Raw genomic sequence first — 18,091 nt, 5'->3', positions numbered from 1 at the left:
GAAAGTGACCCCAAAGCCAGAAAAAAACCCCCAAATGTGTTTGGTGTGTTCCCAGTTCATCATCTTGGGCTGAAAAGCAACCAAATGCATTTCCCAGCTCTTTGTCTCTGAAGTAGAGTCCACATTTTTTCCCCATATCCTGTTTTTTTCCAAGACAGCTGGTATTTTCTTGCAGAATGCATTTGGTGCTGTGGAGGTGTATTCCAGGTACGTTGCTGCGCTGAATGCAATTTAACCTGTGTGTAATTTAATTCTGGGTGTAAAGAGCCCAGAATGAGCAGCCAGCGCTTGGAGCAACCACTGAAATGATAATTGATGTGAATTTTTCTGCCTTTCCCAGCAAAATCTGTCAGCTCCTTACACCTGTGGTGCAGAAAATTCCCCACCTGGGCAACAAAACCCATGGCTTCTTTTCTTATACAAGATTTAGGATCCTTTAAACACCCAGAACATCACTGAAATGTTTTTAAGCACTTGTAGGTGTGGGTTGTCTCTGATCCGTGGTTTTTCCCTCCTTGCAGCCTGCCTACGTTCTGCAAATCTTCCCACCCTGCGAGTTCTCGGAAAGCCACCTGTCCCGCCTGGCCCCAGACCTCCTCGCCAGCATCTCCAACATCTCTCCTCACTTGATGATTGTCATCGCGTCGGTATGAGCTGTTTACCAGTTACTGACTTTTTCTTATTTTAATTTTAATTTTTTTTTTAATTTTTCCAAGGCCCTGCAGCAAAAAAAAAAAAAAAAACAACAGCGACGACGACAAAAAAAAAAAAGCCCACAAAAAAAAAAAAAAAACCACACACACAAAAAATTTATTTTAAAATTAAACTAATTCAAAAGAAGTAGAGAAGGTTTTGAAACAAAAAAAAAAATGCTGCCAGAAACCAGCCTCCTGCCCGACCGGCCTCGATCAAACCTTGGATGTTTACATGTTGCTTTAGCTTATGGACAACTGATGCACTCAGCAGGTGGACTGGGCTTGGGTTCCCGTGCCTCCTTTTTGGGGAAAAAAAAAACCACACAAAAAAGAAAAAAAAAGAAAAAAAAAAAAAAAAAAGAGAAAAGGATGGCTTATTTTTTTTAACAAAAAAAAAAAAAGGAAAAAAAAATAAAAAAGAACCTGAACTGCCTTTGCACTAAATTAGTGACTCGGACTTTGCACAGTTGGAGACGCTGTGACGTTCTGGATGTCTTGACACACATTGACCGCGCCGTGGACGTTCCGCAGGGACTCTGCTGAGATTTGTGGGTCAAGGAGCATTTCACAGTCATTTTTTTATTTTATTGGTGGTTTTGTCGGGGTTTTTTGTTTTTTGGTTTTGTTTTGGTTTTTTTTTCCTTCTTTTGGGGTTTTTTTGGGGGGGGGGGGGAGTTTTATTTTTTCCGGATGTGAACCTTCCTCTTCCTCCACCTGCCCCTGCTGCAGCCGTCTTCTCATCATCTGGGATGTACAGTTTACACTGAAAAACAAGAGAATACAAAACAAACAACAAAACAAAAGGGAGAGCTTTTTTCCTTCCTGGTGGGATATGCAGAACTCAGTGGGTGTGTGTATATATAAATATATATATAATATATATAAATATATATAATACTGACTTTAAAGAAAAAAAAATCAAATCCCCACAACATACATTTTTTTTTAATCTGTGCCAAAAATGTGTTTTCAGAGAAAAAAAAAAATCTTATTTTCATACTCAGACTTTGTATTGTCACTCATTTGTAAGTGCGCTTCATTTAAACATCCCCTCGTCTCATCAGCTGTGGAAGTGTTATACACTTGTACAAAGACTCAGCCCCGGCCCCCCCTCGCCTCCCCTAACACTTAATTAATTTATGGAACTTGGTTGTTTTGTTTTTTTTTTTTGGTTTATTTTTGGTTTATTTTTTTTTCTCAGCGCAGTTTTGTTTTGTGTGTCCATTGGATTACGAACTTTATTAAAAAATACAAAACACGTCGGTGCCCTGCCTCCGTCCCTCGGCGTGGGAAGGGGGAGCGGGGAAGGGGAGTTTTGGGGGCTGCCGGGGAGGGGTCACCCCCTCTCCGTTAGAAACAAAGGTCATTTAATCACACTAAACCAAATTTCTCTTGATTTTCCTTCCTGTGTCATAAGTACTGGTGAAAACTAAAATTGCAGGGTTTGCCCCCACTTCTAATTTCACCACGCATCAACTCCTCACTGACACTTATCCCTCGATTGCTGATGTTCATCATCCTTTGAACTGTAAGAGCCGGATTTGATGTTTTTTACTGGTTTCCCACCCAAATCCCTGCCAGGTGCAAGTGGAAGTTTATAATCAAGGCTGGTGTAAATGGGTTTAAATCAAGCAGATGTGGTTAAAAAAGGAGGGCGGAGTTTCGGGGTGGCCTCCAAAAGCAGGAGAGACCCTCACCCTGCACCTGAGGGTGGGGGGCAGGACAGAGCCGGTTTGGGGTAAAACCTGGACAAAAAGGTGCTGCTGTACCCCAGGATGGAGGTGGCTGCTGGGAGCCTGGCCAGGGACACCCCACCGTGACCCCCAAGTCCCACTGGGCAGGGGGGCTCAGGGTGGGGTCTTGGACTTGCCCGGGGAGGTGGGAGTGAAGTGGGACAGATGGACAGACCTCGGACACAGATGGGGCTCGGACGGACACGAGGATTACCAGGGCAGAGGGAAGGGCTGATCCTGCTGGCTTCAGAGTGGGGCCTTCGGGGTAAAAAGGCATTTTCAGGGTGTGCAGTGGCTGGGGGGGCTGGAGGGAACTTTCTGTGTGTCTGGACAGGTGTGAGCTGTCCATGTGTCCAGGTGTCTGTGCAATGTCCATCCACCCAGCTGGACCTGTTCATCCACCCAGTTATGGATCCGTCAGATGGCCAGAACAGCTGGACACTGGATATCCAGCTGAACACATGGACGTTGTACATCCATCTGGACACACAGACATGGACGGACGGATGGACGGATGGGTGGACGGACATCCAGCGGAACAAATGTATTTCCATCTGGACAGTTGGACATTCTCATGCCCAGCATTTTTTTTGCCCCGAAGGCCCCTCTTGAAAAGCAGCGATTTCACACCCCTGCCCCACAGCCCCGTGTCCATCTGTCCGGGCCCATCCCTGTGTCCATCTCCCAGACCAGGCTCTGAAAATGGGGGAAGGGTCTGGCCCAATCCGGACTCCAAATCCATGGAAAGTGGGGAATGGGGTGGGGCAGGGGCGTGAAATCGCTGGTTTTGGAAAAGGGTCTGGTGGGGTGGGCGGGGAAAGGCATTTTGGGGGCACCCATGGGTAGAGGAAGAAATTGTCCATCTGTCTGGCTGCATGTACAGTGTCCATGTGTCCAGCTGGATGTACAGTCATCTGTCTGACTGGACATGCAGTGGTCCCTCTGTCTGGCTGTGAATGTAACCAGCCGTGTGTCCATCCACAGAACTGGACACGTCCCTGTGTCTGCCTGTCCTACCGTCAGTGTGTCCATCCCTCCCTGCATCTGTCTGTCAGTCTGTCCAGCCATTTCCAGCTGAACAGCCAACCATCCACAGCCCTGTCCATGTGTCCGGCTGCACAGCACAGCCTGTCCTGAATCCTTCAACCCCTCCAGGCTGGGGAGCAGGGATGGGGACAGATGGACACATGGAGGGACAGACCAAAGGTGACCTGGCCATGTGTCTGTACCACTGTCCAACCATCCACGGAGCTTTCCATGTGTCCTGCTGGACCTGCAGCCATCTCTGTGTCCGTCTGTCCTGGCTGGATGGGTCCCTGTTGCTGTGGCTGCCCTGGGGAGCTGGGGGGCTCTGAGGGGACAGAGCAGGGAATGAGCATCCAGCTGGACACACGGACAAGCACTGTTTGGGGCCCCTGCCCCTCCTGTCTGTGGGGGTCCTGCAGCCTCCCAGCCCCAGCAGAGGGGGACGAGGCTGAAGCCCCCCGGGTCAGGGACAGACAGGGAGGGACACATGGCCCCTGAGACCCCCAGCCCCCCGCCCAGCTGCAGGGCCTGGGGGGCCCTTGTGGGTGTGCCCAGATGAGCCTCCAGACCCTGGGGCTTCCACCCCCACCTCCATCCAGCAGCACCTTTTCTCCTGTTTTTACCCCCATCTCCCCTGCCTCCACACCCCCCTCCCGCGGTGGGGGTCAGCAGGCGAGGGTCTTGGGCTCTACACCAAAAATCCCCATCGGCTGTTCTGGGTGGGGTTGAAAACCTTAAACCACCGTTTTCATCCTTTATCAACTCATTTATCCCGGCTTTTATCACATCACACTCTCAGCAGTGATTGGAATATTTCAGTCCCCCCTCACTGGGCTCCAGCTCTGCAGGAGCTCCACAACACCCCCGGGGGTGGGAATCCGCAGCGTCCCCCCTCCCCGAGCACCAACCCTTACAAAATATTGCATTTTATTCCATCTCTTTCCTTCCAGAAATACACTTTTTACACCATTTCCGAGCTGTCTCTTAAATAAAAGCTGGGCGGCGGCGGGGGTCACTCGGGGGTCGGGGGCGGCCCCTCGGCCGGGGGGGCCGGGGCAGCGGCCGGCGGCGGCTCGGGGCCGTCGCGGGGGCGGAAGAGGAGCTCCCCGGCGGGGATGACCTGCTCGGCCGGCCAGCCCGCCGCGCCGTACGGCTGGTAGAAGTCCGGCTCCGCCTGGAACATGACGAGCGCCTGGGCCGTGTGGATGCGCACGTGCTGCGCCAGGCTGCTGGCGTCCAGGAACTTCTCCCCGCAGGAATCGCAGGCGTAAAGGATCTGCGTGTTGGGGTCTGCCGGGGGAAGAGAGAAGGGAACGCACACAAACATGGGGGAGGCGCTGGAGTGGTGCGATGGGACGAGCCAGCCCGGTAGTGCCGGTGCTCTCGGAGGGGCCGGGGGGCTGGGATGGGAGGAGCCAGCGCGGTGTTTTCGGTCTCACCTGCCTCCTGCACCTGCTTCACCGCTTTGGTGATCTCGGCTTTAAGTGCTTCGGTCTCATCCGCCGTCACCGCGGCCGCCACGGGCACCACTGCGGGACAGGGACGTTGTGGGGACAGGGACATTTCAGGGGACAGGGACATTTCAGGGGACAGGGACATTGCCAGGCACAGGGACATTGTGGGGACAAGGACATTGCAGAGGACAGGGATGTTGTGGGGACAGGGACATTGCAGAGGACAGGGACGTTGTGGGGACAGGGACATTGCAGAGGACAGGGACATTGCAGAGGACAGGGACATTGCAGAGGACAGGGACATTGCCAGGCACAGGGACATTGTGGGGACAGGGACATTGCAGAGGACGGGGATGTGGGGACAGGGACATTTCAGGGGACAGGGACATTAGTGGGGCCCGGCTGTGGATCCTGCCCAGCACCGAGGCTGGGAGTGGCTCCAGTGGGATGTGACGGGGCCCAGACTCGAGTGCTGCACCCTTGGGTGAATCTCCAGCGCCTGTGGGGGCTCCAGGACCTCCAAGCTGCACTCCACGAGAAAAGCCCCAAACTGCCCCACCACCATTTGTGGTCTCCCTTTTGGGCCTCTTGAACTGCACCTCATGGATAAACGTCCCTCTCAGGACAGCCCCAAGGCACCCAAGCTGCTCCCTAGGGATAAGTTGCCTCTCTGGAAGGGCTCCTGGGATCCCATAGGCTGCCTCCCACAGAAAAGGTTAAATTAACCTCACTTTCAGGACAGTTCCAGGCCCCTCTCCACAAATAAGTTTTCCTTTTGGGGCAGCTCATGGAACACCCAAGCTGCTCTCCAGGGATAAAATCTCCCTTTTGGGATGGCATCTGTGACGTCCAAGCTGCATCCCATGGATAACCCTCTTTCTCAGGACACCTCCAAGACCCCCAAGCTGCATTCCCAGGAGTAGATTTCCCTTTTGGGACGACTCCCAAGTCCCCTAAACTGAGCTCCCGTAAATTACTCTCCCTCTGGGGACAACTCTGGGACCAGCCAGCTGCTCCCTAAGGATAAATTTCCGTTTCAGGACAACTCCAGGACCTCCCACCACTAACTTTCCCTTCTGAACGTCTCCCAAGCTGCCCCCCGTGGACAAGCTCCCTTTGGGAACGCCGTGGGGCCCCAGCTCACCCGTGAGCTGTGTGACAGCGGTGGCAGCCAGCGCCTCGGTGGCCAACGTCACCATGTCATCGGACGCCACCGTGACGATGTTGACCTCGTCGCCTTCCTCGGGCTCCAGGATTTTGATGCCGGCCTTGCCCTGGTGCACGGTCTTCACGTGGGAGCGCAGGTTGTCCACGCGGTTGAAGCCGCGCCCGCACTTGTCGCACAGGAACGGCTTCTCCCCTGGGAGGAGCGCGGGGAGTGAGGCGCGGGCGCGGGGCGGCGCCCGGGCGCGGCGCGGGGTTTCGGGAGGTACCCACCCGTGTGGATGATGATGTGCTTGGACAGGTCACCCACGTTGACGAAGGCCTTGCTGCAGACGGTGCATTTGTGGGGCCGGATGTTGTCGTGGTGACGGATGTGGTTGGCCAGCTGGCTCGACTGGACGAACCTTTGGGAACGACACCGCGGTCAACGCAACGCACGGCGTCGCTCTGAGCAGAGGTGGCCCCTGATAGCCAACACCGCTGAAGGGGAATCCTCACCTCTTCCCACAGCGCTCGCACACGTAGGGCTTCTCCCCGGTGTGCTGGCGCACGTGGGCGATGAGGGAGCTCGCCTGGGTGAAGGCTTTCCCGCAGATCAAGCACTGGCACGGCTTCTCCCCTGGGGAGACACAGGGAGTGGGTGGGGAGCACGAGGGGAGGGAGAACCCCTCGGGGAGGCGGGAGCGGCTCCGTACCGGTGTGGATGCGGACGTGGCGCTGGAGCGCGCCAGGGTCGGCGAACTGGCGCTGGCAGTGCACGCACACGTACGGCTTCTCCCCGCTGTGGATCCGCAGGTGCCGCTTCAGGTTACCTGCGAGCAGGGCAGGCTGAAGGACACTGGATCCTCCCGCTCCTTTTCCTCCCTCCCAGAGCCCCAGAGGCTCCCTCGGGAAAGCAGGGTGCTATTCAGGGAGCAGGGACCGTGCAGGGATCAAGGGAAGTTGGCTGCACCTTGCCTGGGATCAGGCAGCAACGTGGAAGTGGAGACAGCCAAGACAAGCACCCAGTGTTTGAGGGGATCAAAAGACTCCCCTGGAATCATTCCAACCCTCTGGCTCTGCAGCAGGTTGGGAGAAGATGGGAGGAGACATCCCCATCTCCAACATTTAGATGAGGAGCTCCTTTCCCAGGGTGTGGCTCCACGGGGAAACCCAGGAATTCACGCAACACAACCATGGCACTGTAAACCCGGGATGAAATCCTTCCTCTGGCTCTGATCCAGCCCTGGAATACTCCCTGCTCCCCCCAGACCATTTAAGTCCCATCCCTCAGCCCCACAGTCCCCTCCCCTGTGTTACCTGACGTGGTGAACTGCTTCCCGCACTCGCGGCATTTCAGGGGCCCATCTGCGATGTGGATCTTCAGGTGAGCCTTCAAATTCCCCACCTGGGGGTAGAGAACGGGATGGAGAGAGCCCCCAAACCACCTTGTCTCCCTTCGGAGCAGCCCGAATCCCCGTGGATCCCTTTTGGGGTGGCCTCTGGGACCTCCAAGCTCCACCCCACGGATAAACCACCCTTTCCAAGCTCCAAGACTCCCCAACTGCCTCCCATGGAAAATCCACCCTTTCAGGATTGGGACCAGCCAGCTGCTCCCGAAGGCTCTGGGACACCCAGCCGCACCTCACGGACACACCACCATCCCAGGACAGCTCTGGGAGCTCTGAACTCCATCCCACGGACAAATCTCCCTCCCAGGCCCGCGCTGGCCCAGATTCCCGGCGCACCTGGTTGAACTTCTTGTCGCAGTGGGGACACTTGTGCTCCTTGTCGGTGTCGTGCGTCTCCAGGTGGCGCATCTTGGAGGTGGGGTCGGAGAAGGAGCGCCCGCAGTAGTCGCACTGGTAGGGCTTCTCGCCGCTGTGCACCAGCTGGTGCCGCTTCAGGTTGCCCGAGGTGGTGAAGAGCTTGCCGCAGTCCTCGCAGCGGTACCGGGCCTCGCCCGTGTGCCGCTTCTTGTGCAGGTTCAGGAGGCTGATGAGCCGGTAGCTCTTCCCGCACTCCTCGCAGCCGTACGGCTTCAGCGGGCTGGGACAAGGTGGGAAGGTCACAGCCAGCACCGGGGGCTCGCTGCCCCGGTCTGAGCCGACCCACAGGAATCACGGAATGGCTCGGGTTGGGAGGGACCTCCAAGCTCATCTTGTTCCACCAGGCCCCACCTGCCGCTAGACCAGGTTGCTCCAGGCCCCATCCAACCCTGAACACTTTCCAGGGATGGGGGGGCCAGGAAACAACACAAAAGGTGATGCCTTAAGCTTTAGCTTTCCTATTTTCACATTCTGTGCTGCCTAGGGATGCAGCTCTGAGCCTCCTATCAAGTGCCAGTAAGTTCTCTTCACAGAGCAGGTAGACAAAACAAATCCTTTTCCTGCTGGAGACCAAGGACAAAGGGAAGAACAATTTGGACAATGTTCTCAGACACAGGATGGGATTTTGATGGTGTCTGTGCAGGGCCAGGAGTTGGACCTGATCCTTGAGGATCCCTTCCAGCTCAGGACTATTCTGTGACTATGACACAGGCAGAAAGACAAATCTCTTCACCGACACCTCAACACACTGGTGCATTTCCAAAGGATTTGACCATTCCCAGCAAACCTCACATTTTTCAGGAGTCTTTCCCCGGCTCCCCCCATACCTGTGTGTCTTCTCGTGGGCCTTGCAGGCAGCTGGGTCGGAGAAGGCCTTGTTGCACTCCCTGCAGGAGAAGGGCTTCTCCCCCGTGTGGATACGGATGTGCCGCTTGAAGTTCCCCGTGTGGGTGAACTCCTTCCCACAGTCCTAGGGATGGAGGGACAGGCACTGTCACCCCGCTGGCCCCAGTGACACCCCGAGACGCTGCCCAGGAGCCCAGCCAGCCTCACCTCGCACTTGTGTGTGACGGAGCCGTAGGCCTTGGACTCGGTGCGGTCGCTGTAGGTGCCGGAGCGCAGCAGGCGCGGCTCCCCTGAGCTCTCCTGCCCAGAATCCGTGCTTCCTGACTCATTATCCTCAGTGTTTTCTCCATTCTCCAGCTGGGGGGGCTCCTCCTCAGGGATTTTACCCTCATCTTCCTCCTCCACTATAATCTCCTCCTCTTCCTCCTTCCTTTCCGGCTTCACGTCTGCAGAATGGTAGAAAATGGGGATGCTCACATTTGGGAGCGGCAGCAGAGACACAAAATCCACCTGTATTTCCTAACCTAAAGAGACTGGGATTAGGGATCCCCTGTCCGAAGGGAAATCACAGAAACATCTGAATTGGAAGGGAAGTGAAAGCTCATCCAGCATCACCTTTGCCTGGAATCACTCTGAGTTTGCAGGTGATTAGCCCTAAATTCCCAAAGCCTGTGCAGGCAGAGAATTTCCCAACTCTCCTCGCTACGCTCCATGAAAACTGCTCCCAGAGGATCCGTGCCTCACACAGCTCACAGCAATTAATTCCACAGAAAACGAGGGCTCAAGCTCTGCCCAGCTCTGTCCCAGCCCTGCTCACCAACACACCTCCTGTCCCGGCGGCGTCCGTGGCCGCAGGGCTGCCGCTGCCCACCGCGCTCTCCGACGGCCGCGGGAGCCGGGGAACGTCGGCCTTGAGATCCTCCCGGATGGCAGCGCCCGTCCCTGTGAGCACGGGAGCGTCAGGACAGGGCGTGCTGGGGGTGACAGCAGCAGCCAGGCTGTCACCCCTCGGCGGCTCACCTCCCCGCTGCTCCGCAGGCGCCTCGGGCTGGGCCGTGGCCTCCGGCTTCTCCTCCTTCCCCTCGGCGTCGGCGGCGGCTGTTTTGGCTTCGTCAGGCTCCCCCAGAGCTTCTGCCACCACCGAGGTCTTGGCATCGGCTGCCACCTTGTCGGCTCCTGTGAAGGAACAGGGGAAGCCATCCAGCTGCTGCTGCCAGGATTACCAAATCCCACAAAATTGACAGAAGCAGAGATTTTTCAACTGCTGGTGCTGCCCAAGAGGATCAAACCCCATCCAGGTGAACCAGATGCACTCAGGAATTGGGTTTGCAAGGTGGCCAAGGAACGTTAAGTGGATAAATTTTGGACTGCATAAAGCATAAGTGGATAAATCTTAACTGGGTGAGGGGAAGCCAGGAGGGTACGTACCGATCTCGGGGGGCTCCTGGTTCATGCCAGGGGGATTTTCTGGGGGCACCGAGAGAGATTTGAGCGCGTTGCAAGCGCTGACGATCTCCTGCATCTGCAGGAAACCTGCCACGGCCAGCACATCCTCCACGTTGTCGGGGCTCAGGCTCAGCTTAGCCGTGTACATGAACTCCAGAACGTGGCCCAGGCCTGCAGGGGAGGTGACACCACCAGCAATGAGCCCTCACCCCTCTCTCTTTCATTTTGAAACGTGCAAAACAACAAAGCTGAACAGCCTCCCTCGAGGCCTGGACACGGAATTGTCCCGGGTAAGCGCTCCAGGCCTACCTGCGGCGTTGCTGATGTCCAGGTGCACCACGTCCTTCTGGTCCACGAAGAGCATGCGGAAGTAGTCGCTGCAGGCGGCCAGCACGGCCTTGTGGGCCTTGAAGTCGATGCCGTCCACCACGAAGGTGCAGTCGCAGAGCAGCCCCAGCTGCCGCTGCTGGTTCAGCTGCTCCAGCACCTGCTGGCTGTGCTGCGGGAAATCCATGGCTGTGGGGAGGGAAAAAGCCCCGGGATGGGCGGGGTGAGGCGGGTGGCGAAACCACCGAATGGGTTGTGGAGGTGGAGAGATCACAAAACACAACCTGACTGCCCTCGTGGTTAACAAAATGGCCCAAAAAGGTAAAATTCAGCTCCTCTCCTGGCTAAATCCAACCCATATCTGCTCCTAGAACAGGCACGACTCCAACGCAGGGCTAGAAGGAGTTGATGGAACAGCCACGGTAATTTTTAGCCACCCTGACAGAATTCAGAACACAGCTACTGCTCCTCAGCTGTCCAAGCAGCGAGCAGGAGCCTCGTCACCTCTGCAGACACAAGGGCCATCGCCCCTCCTCTGTGCTACGGCTCCTGCCAAGGCCACAGCATGGAAGCGTTTGTCCAAACCTTCCAGCTCCTGCTCTTTCCAGCTGCTCATGTCACGCTTCTGAGGAATTTTTATATTTTATTGTGTGTTTGAAGGGAGTTCTCCATGCTTGGAGCACAGCTCTGCCTCAGGAATGCTGCAAATTGTTGGAAACATGGCAAAAACCCAATTTTCCAGCAGGTCCTTCTCAGCAAAGGGCCACACTGTGGATTTTCTCCTGAGCTGCACCCGTGGGGTCATTAATGAAGGGTTTTCACTTGGCTGTGTCTTCCAACAATGATTCCGGTGCTGAAGGGATTGTTTCAAGGGATTGGCAAGGAGGGAGGAGAAAGGAAACGGGGACTATCCAGTTATTGTTCATGCAGGAAGTCCCTAAAGCTCTGGATGCTGTAGCAGGAAGGTAATGGCTGGGGGAACACTCCTGGATTCCATGCTCGGTGCCTCTGAAAGTTTCCAGCCCATGGAAGTTGTTTTTCCACTTCAGCACCTCTTAAATCAGGAGTTTCCAGTCAGGAAAAAGCGAGAGGTTTGGATCCACAACACCAGGCACTTCCAGTTCCTGTTCCTTCCGCTGATCAGTGGTCAGAGGGAGCCTCCTCCTGTCAGCTTTAGATGCCAGCAACGCCTGGGGAAGGATCTTCCTCCCAGGGATCCATTCAGCTTCCACAGGCATTCCCAGTGTGGGTGAGAGGCCAGGACCTCTCTGACAGCATCGGATCACGCAGAGAGAGAGGAAGTTCCACTCCATTTTGTCGTTGCAGTGAACTCCCTGCCCTGGCTTTCCCCCAGCTCTCCAAACTCCTCCAGCCTATCCCAAAATACATCCCTGACAGCCAGGAAAAACAGTGCTTGGCTCAAAACACTGCATAGCATGGCCCAGTGTGGTTTGCAAAGCTCTGGAAAAAAGGGGGAACATTTTCCCTGCAGGGTAAACAAGGATGTGCTCCGTGCTTGAAGAGCTCTGCGCAGCAGGACCTGAGGAATCTTGACAGTTTGATGCACTAAAAGGGTATTTTGGGGAATTTGTGGGAGGCATTTTGCATCTGAATGATGATTTTTAATGTTCCAGGATTGGACTTGTCTCAGCTTTGCTCCCCAGCTTTGAGAAGGAAGTGAAACTCCAGGAAACTCAACTCCTTTCAGAAAACCTTCCTATTTTCTGTAGTCTCCTCCATAATGTCACGTTCTGGCTCCCTCGGAAGCGCAGCAGCGAGAGGCTTGGATGAGCTCTCTGTACCCACACCCAGCAGCCAAAGTCACCTTTATCCACTAAAATCCCTGACTCTGGGGTTTAACAATCCCAAACAGCTGGAGCCAACCCCCAGGACCGGTGCCCGAGCTCACCCCTGTGCTGCGAGGAGAGGAGATATCTGCAGGATCGAGGCCCAGAGGGTTGTGTCTCTCCTCCAGAGATTTCCCCTTTCCAGGTGTTCAGGTCAGTCTCTACGCAGCCATCCTGAGGAGAATGAGATGAAAAACTCCATTTTAAACCTCCAGTCTTGGGTGCTGAAGGTGCAAAATCACCGATGCAGGATTGGGCACCCTCCAATTTCCCCTCAGGGGAGACGATTCCCCTCCTGACCTCTCCCCGTCGAGGCTGTTGAGTCTCTGATTATCCAATTAATCATGGAAAAGTTCATTATGAGCCCACCCACGCCCACCACACAGATAAATACGGCAGCTGCAGTCCCAGGGTGCTTCCCACGCGAGCTCTGCTAAGCACTCTCGCTGATTAGCAACATTACCTCTCCCCTTCCCTGCCACCTGAACACCTACCTATTAAAAACCTCCAAACGTCCCTGAATTGTAAAAAGCAATGATTTAAACATTTCCTTTCAAGGCTGTCACCACCCAGCCATCCATCCTGGGAAGATGAAAGGGAAGAGGGGGTTTGTTTCCTACCCACCGTCATCTCTTGCCTCGTGCATCAGCTCGGGGAACAACGCAGCCCCAACCCTCGCTGCCTCTGCCCACAGGGGTCTGTCCTCATTTCCAGGAGCAGATCCTGCAACGTTTTTCATGAAAAAAATAAAGTTTAGAGCTGATCTGAGCGGGGCAGCTCCATGTAATAGTAATATGGATCATGGAACAGGGAAGGGCTGTGGATGGAAGCAGAAGGCGAGCTCTGAGAGGGGAAATGATCACAAAGAGGAAAAAATGTGGTGAAAAGGAAATAAAATGAGAAAGACATGAGGAGAGAGACATCCTGGATGTCCCACGGGGAACAGACATCCTGAAGACACCTTGGTTATTTGGATTTCAGGCTTATGGATGTGCTGGTGCTTCTCTGGACACCAAGACATCACCTGAGCCTGAGATCTGCCCTCAAACCCCTCCCTTGTCCGCAGCGCCCAAGGACGACAAACTCTTGTCTCTCCTGGGAAAAACACCCTTTGGAATGCTGGCTGAGGGCTGGAATCTCGGAAGAAGCCTCTGATGCAGAAACAAAACTAAGGAAACGCGGCTGGTCCGGGAAACGTGTCACCCATGCCTGCCCGCAGAGGGCACGTACAGCCAGGAGGAGCTGTCATCTCGCCAAAACGCCAGAACAAGGGAAAATCCCGTTTTCCTTGCGGTTTTCCCCATCCCTGAGGCGCGGGGACGTGTCTGGCGCTGGCTCGGGGCTGTGACCCCCATTCCCCGCCATCGGGAGGAACTTTGGGTGGCCCAGGGGACACACGGCCACGTTCATGGCCTCGCCACGAGTCACCGCCCGGCTCGGGGCTCACCCAGCGGACAGGGACACGCTGGGAGGGGGTGCAGCCCAGCCAGGAGCCCCTCGGTGCCCTCACGGCAGCCGCTCGTTCCTCTCACAACCACGAGCCCCCTGCTCCCCTCACGACACGCAGGAGCCCCATTCCCTTCACGACAGCCCTCCCACTCCCCCTACGATAGCTACCAACCCCCCATTCCCCCCCATGACAACCAGGAGCCCCCGCTCCCCTCACAGCAGCCAACAAACCCTGACGATATCCGGCAGCCCTTCGTTCCTACCGCGACAACCCTCCGTTCTCCCCACGACAGCCGGCAGCCCCCCGTTTCCCAGGGCCCGCCAGCGGGACCGCCTCCCCCGCAGCCTGGCCTCAAAGAACCGGGGGCCGCGCACCGGGGTGACCCCCAAACAGGCTCCGTTACCCCACAGCCAGCGAGCAGGGCCGCAGCTCCACCCCCTCCCAGTGCCCGTGTCCTACTCAGCCCTTTCCCCAGCTCTTCCAGCGCTCTCCCGGGGCCCTCATGCCGTACCTGCCATGCCGGGCCCGGCGGGGCCTCACCCGCGGCCCGCGGCCCTCACCGTGACACCGACCAGACAAAGGGCGCCGCCATCTTGGCGCCGGGCGGAAGCGGCGTCGCCCCGGGCCGCCCGGTGGCGTCACTGCGCATGCGCGGCGGGGCCGCTCAGCTTCCCGCCGCGGGGGCGCCGCCATGACAGTGGAGGGGCGGTGCTGAGAGACCGAGAGGGGCCGTGAGGCGCCGAGAGTGTCCGTGAGGGACCGAGAGCGGCCATGAGAGGCCGAGAGAGGCCGTGAGGGGCCGAGAGAGGTCGTGAGGGACCGAGAGCGGCCATGAGAGGCCGAGAGAGGCCGTGAGGGGCCGAGAGAGGTCGTGAAGGACCGAGAGAGGCCGTTAGGGGCCGAGAGCAGCCATGAGGGGCTGAGAGAGTCCGTGAGGGGCCGAGAGAGTCCGTGAGGGGCCGAGAGAGTCCATGAGGGGCCGAGAGAGTCCGTGAGGGGCCGAGAGAGTCCATGAGGGACCGAGAGAGTCCATGAGGGACCGAGAGAGTCCATGAGGGACCGAGAGCGGCCGTGAGGGACTGAGAGAGGCCGTTAGGGGCCGAGAGAGTCCATGAGGGACCGAGAGCAGCCGTGAGGGGCCGAGAGCGGCCGTGAGGGACTGAGAGAGGCCGAGGGCAGCTGAGGGGCGAAGGTCCCGGCGCTGCCACTGTGTTCATCGTCACCCATGTTCACAGTTGCCACATCATCCCTGTTTAAACAACCCCGAGGTGGCGATTCCACCACTGTGCAAGTGCCTGACCACCCACTCCATGAAGGAATTTTCTGTGTATCTAACATAAACCTCCCTTGCCTTGAACTTGATACTGTTCCTCTTTTCCTGTCACTTGTTCCCCTGGCTCCATTCTTCTGTCAGGGAGAAGGTTCCTGGTTGTTGGAAATAGTACAACTTTCCCAAGTATTTTTTAATTAATTGTTTTAACTAATTGTAAGCAGCACCCACTTTTGGCCAGTGGCTAGTTAAGGCTCTCCACAGACTCTTGTTACTCAGATCAGTAAATCACCAAAACCCTAAGTTTGTTAAAACTAACCCAGATTAGCTTCAATAAACCCAAAGATTTGATATAGGCAATCTTAAATTTATGGCCCTTCAAGAACGTTGGAGTAACCAGAAAATACAGAGGAGATTAAGGCCTGGAAAGCTGGAGATTCCCCATCTGAGGAAAAGATGATAAAAAGACTATAGAAATCAATAACCAACAGAGGACAGAATGCTAAATATTAACGAGAATTATGTGACTTAGAACTAATTAACATTAATTTGTTTGCTGAAAATGTATTAATAAGTGGAAAAGTTTTTTATCGGGCTACAAGGATACCCTTGTCCAGATTGTTGATAGAGAGTTTAAACACGTCCCAAAAAACCTGTTGTTTTGGGGTTTTTTTCCCCCAGCTTTCCTGCCACAAACGAGCTGCTGTGGGGGTGTGTTTGGGGCTGGGCCGAGCCGTCTGCACATCTCCTCTGCCCGAAAGCAATTTGGGCAGAAATAGGGCGGTTTTTCCCCATTTTCTTCCTCCTTTCTCCGCATCTCCCTGGGCGAGGGCCACTAGATGGCAACCAGCGACCGGCGCTGGGTGCCGGGGCGGCATCTGGGGACGGAGCAGCCGGGGCCCTCCCCCGACCTTCCCGAGCCTTTACTGCCGGTAACAGCTCCATTCATCATCGCTCGTAACCCTTTCTCCTGCAGCGGGCAGTGCCCCGGGTGACAGCCGGAGCAGCCGTGCCCGGCACGGTGCCGGGCGCGTTAATGCCGGTCACGAGTGGTTCGGGCACGGACGGGACCGGGCTGCCCCGGGGCGGGAGCAGCAACACGAGCCGGGCGCTGTGTGTAGCCGTAAACAGGCGCTCGCTGTTTGTTGGTACACACAGGGAGAGGGAGACGGAGCCGGGCCTTTCCTTGCGGGAGGTTTTGCTCTCCCCCAAAAAGAAGCCCTTGGGTTTTTGGGGCCGTCATCCCGGCTGGTGCCGGCCTTGGGGCATCCCGAGGGTGGTGGGTGAGGATGGGCGAGGGGAGGAGGAGGAGGAAGGTTTGGTGCCCTTCCAGGTGGGTCGGCAGCCGAACAGCTGAGGGAATGGCTCAGAAATAGAGCTTCGGGGAAGAAATGAGTCACCCCGGGCTGGAAATAAACAGGGCAGCGGGCACCCGAGACGGCTCCTGGTGCGGGTTTTTGTCGAGATGGTGAAATATCCTTTACCGGGACACCCTTTGGATCTGAACAAACATCCCTTTTTTGAGGGTAAACCATCAAGGAAGCATTAAGAAGCAAAAAAAAAAAAAAAAAAAAAAAGAAGAAGAAGAAGAAGAAAAAAAAACAAACCCAAAAAATGAGTCGGCGGCAGTCAGACGTTCTCAATAATTTATCCCAAGCTCTATATACAAGGACAAGCTCTGGCAGAGGGTTGGGAAGGGAACCTGGCTCCCAGCAGGACTCTTGGCACGCTGGATCTTCCCCCTTCAACACGCGCCAGCTAAAAATTGCCGGAGCTGGGACTCCCCTCCGGAGTTTCTCCGGTGGGTGACGGGATGCGCTCAGCACAGGTCTGACCCCACTCTGGAGGGAGCGTTCCCATTCCCTGCCCCACGTCCCACCTCCTTCCCAAGTCACCCATTTAATCAGCGAGGGAGGGGGAAAGGAGCCCCCCGAGCCCTCAGATCTTGATCTCAGTCCGGAAGGTTTGCTGGACGTGCTCGGAGTGCTTGGCCGGCCGGCGCTGAGCCCGGATGGTCAACATCCCGTTGTCCCCCAGCGAGGACGACACGGACGTGGGGTCCACGTCTTCGGGCAGCTGGCACTTGTGGGTGAAGGTGTTCATGACAGTGCCATCCGTGGCCAGCTGGGAGGGAGAAAAAAGGATGAAAAGAGGCGATTTGGGGGTGCAAGCAGAATGGGGACTCGTTACCCCCTGCAGTCACTATTAACCCGCTGGTGTTGTGGCCGCAGCTGCTTGAGAATTGAGCGGTAGCTGGGTGCCCTCACGACAGCCGCTCGTTCCTCTCACAACCACGAGCCCCTGCTCCCCTCACGACACGCAGGAGCCCCGTTCCCCTCACAGGGCAGTGTGGTGGTGGTCTCTGGTCCCCCGGTGAGGATTTTGGGCTCTCCCGCTTTAGGGGTGAGCAGGGAAGGGAGGGAGCACCCACCTTCTCGGCGTGCACCTCAATCTGGTTGTTTGAGGTGGTGACGATGATGTCCTCGGGTGCGAAGTCGCTGACGTCCACGGTGAACTGATAGGTGTTCCCCAGGGTCTTCACCACACCCGTGTTACCAGGACGAGCTGCTGGACAGGGTTTGGGGGGGTCACAGCCACAGCTTGCTGAGGATCCCCCCCAAACGCCTCCTGAGCGCGCCCCAAACTCACCTGGGAACCCCAAGGTCTCCCCGTGGGGCCGGACAAAGCTCCCGAAAAGCTCCATGGTGCCGGCGGGCGAGGATTTCACCTTCAACCTCCGCTTACCGCCACCTGCGACCCCCAGCTCCCGCCGGGGGAAAGAGCAGAACCCCCTTCCTCCTTCTCCTCCCGGCGAAAGCGACGCCGGATCGGTTATTTCGGGATATTTCGACTTGACGAGCTTTTTAAAGCCTCGTTAAGGCTCCCGGCCGCCTGCCAGACCTCTCGTAAAACCGGCTAAATTTAGGTCTTGCGCCGGAGACGGTGGAAATTTTTCCCCTCTCCGTCCCCCCCCACCAGCTCAACGCCATGGAATGCGATGCCTATTATTAAGGAATAATCACGA

General features: G+C 56.2%; 3 protein-coding genes across 7 annotated transcripts in view; 1 reads left to right on the top strand and 2 right to left on the bottom strand.

Annotated features, from left to right (window-relative positions):
* The window catches only part of SPEN (spen family transcriptional repressor), a 66,086-nt gene extending 64,133 nt beyond the window's left edge, over positions 1-1,953 (top strand). For all 4 annotated transcript variants that reach the window (XM_040084823.1, XM_040084825.1, XM_040084822.1 and 1 more), the window contains one exon: positions 522-1,953. In XM_040084823.1, the coding sequence (XP_039940757.1) occupies positions 522-653 (132 nt within the window). In that variant the 3' untranslated portion in view covers positions 654-1,953. The remainder of the gene's footprint in view (positions 1-521) is intronic.
* Positions 1,954-4,364: 2,411 nt separating this feature from the next.
* On the bottom strand, positions 4,365-14,411 carry ZBTB17 (zinc finger and BTB domain containing 17). The gene is made up of 17 exons (XM_040084829.2): positions 14,308-14,411; positions 12,971-13,069; positions 12,409-12,520; positions 10,482-10,688; positions 10,155-10,343; positions 9,747-9,902; positions 9,552-9,668; positions 8,934-9,172; positions 8,708-8,850; positions 7,800-8,100; positions 7,372-7,459; positions 6,768-6,884; positions 6,571-6,691; positions 6,346-6,476; positions 6,053-6,268; positions 4,894-4,983; positions 4,365-4,744 (listed from the first exon to the last, which is right to left on the bottom strand). The coding sequence occupies exons 2-17, from the start codon at positions 12,974-12,976 to the stop codon at positions 4,467-4,469; spliced, it is 2,511 nt and encodes an 836-aa protein (XP_039940763.1). The 5' UTR covers positions 12,977-13,069; positions 14,308-14,411; the 3' UTR covers positions 4,365-4,466.
* Positions 14,412-16,698: 2,287 nt separating this feature from the next.
* On the bottom strand, positions 16,699-17,916 carry HSPB7 (heat shock protein family B (small) member 7). Of its 2 annotated transcripts, none has more exons than XM_040084832.2 (3): positions 17,716-17,916; positions 17,498-17,634; positions 16,699-17,190 (listed from the first exon to the last, which is right to left on the bottom strand). In XM_040084832.2, the coding sequence occupies exons 1-3, from the start codon at positions 17,768-17,770 to the stop codon at positions 17,005-17,007; spliced, it is 378 nt and encodes a 125-aa protein (XP_039940766.1). In that variant the 5' UTR covers positions 17,771-17,916; the 3' UTR covers positions 16,699-17,004. The 2 variants fall into 2 exon arrangements, with proteins under 2 accessions (XP_039940766.1, XP_039940767.1); XM_040084833.2 differs by having other exon boundaries at positions 17,498-17,631; positions 17,716-17,915.
* Positions 17,917-18,091: the final 175 nt, after the last annotated feature.

The sequence above is a fragment of the Hirundo rustica genome, chromosome 22, assembly GCF_015227805.2.
Source record: "Hirundo rustica isolate bHirRus1 chromosome 22, bHirRus1.pri.v3, whole genome shotgun sequence".
In the NCBI taxonomy this organism is placed as follows: Eukaryota; Metazoa; Chordata; class Aves; order Passeriformes; family Hirundinidae; genus Hirundo; species Hirundo rustica.
The sequence above is the reverse complement of the archived record's forward strand: the minus strand, read 5'-3'. Positions and strand labels throughout refer to the sequence as shown.

Excerpts from the sequence above, each read along its gene's own strand:
- ZBTB17 (XM_040084829.2), bottom strand. Across the intron at positions 9,669-9,746 it reads GCCTGCGGAGCAGCGGGGAG|GGACGGGCGCTGCCATCCGG; the intron begins GTGAGCCGCCGA and ends CCGTGCTCACAG. Across the intron at positions 4,745-4,893 it reads GAAGCAGGTGCAGGAGGCAG|ACCCCAACACGCAGATCCTT; the intron begins GTGAGACCGAAA and ends TTCCCCCGGCAG.
- HSPB7 (XM_040084832.2), bottom strand. The coding sequence starts at position 17,770 with ATGGAGCTTTTCGGGAGCTTTGTCCGGCCCCACGGGGAGACCTTGGGG. Across the intron at positions 17,635-17,715 it reads GGAGACCTTGGGGTTCCCAG|CAGCTCGTCCTGGTAACACG; the intron begins GTGAGTTTGGGG and ends AACCCTGTCCAG. Across the intron at positions 17,191-17,497 it reads TTGAGGTGCACGCCGAGAAG|CTGGCCACGGATGGCACTGT; the intron begins GTGGGTGCTCCC and ends TCTCCCTCCCAG.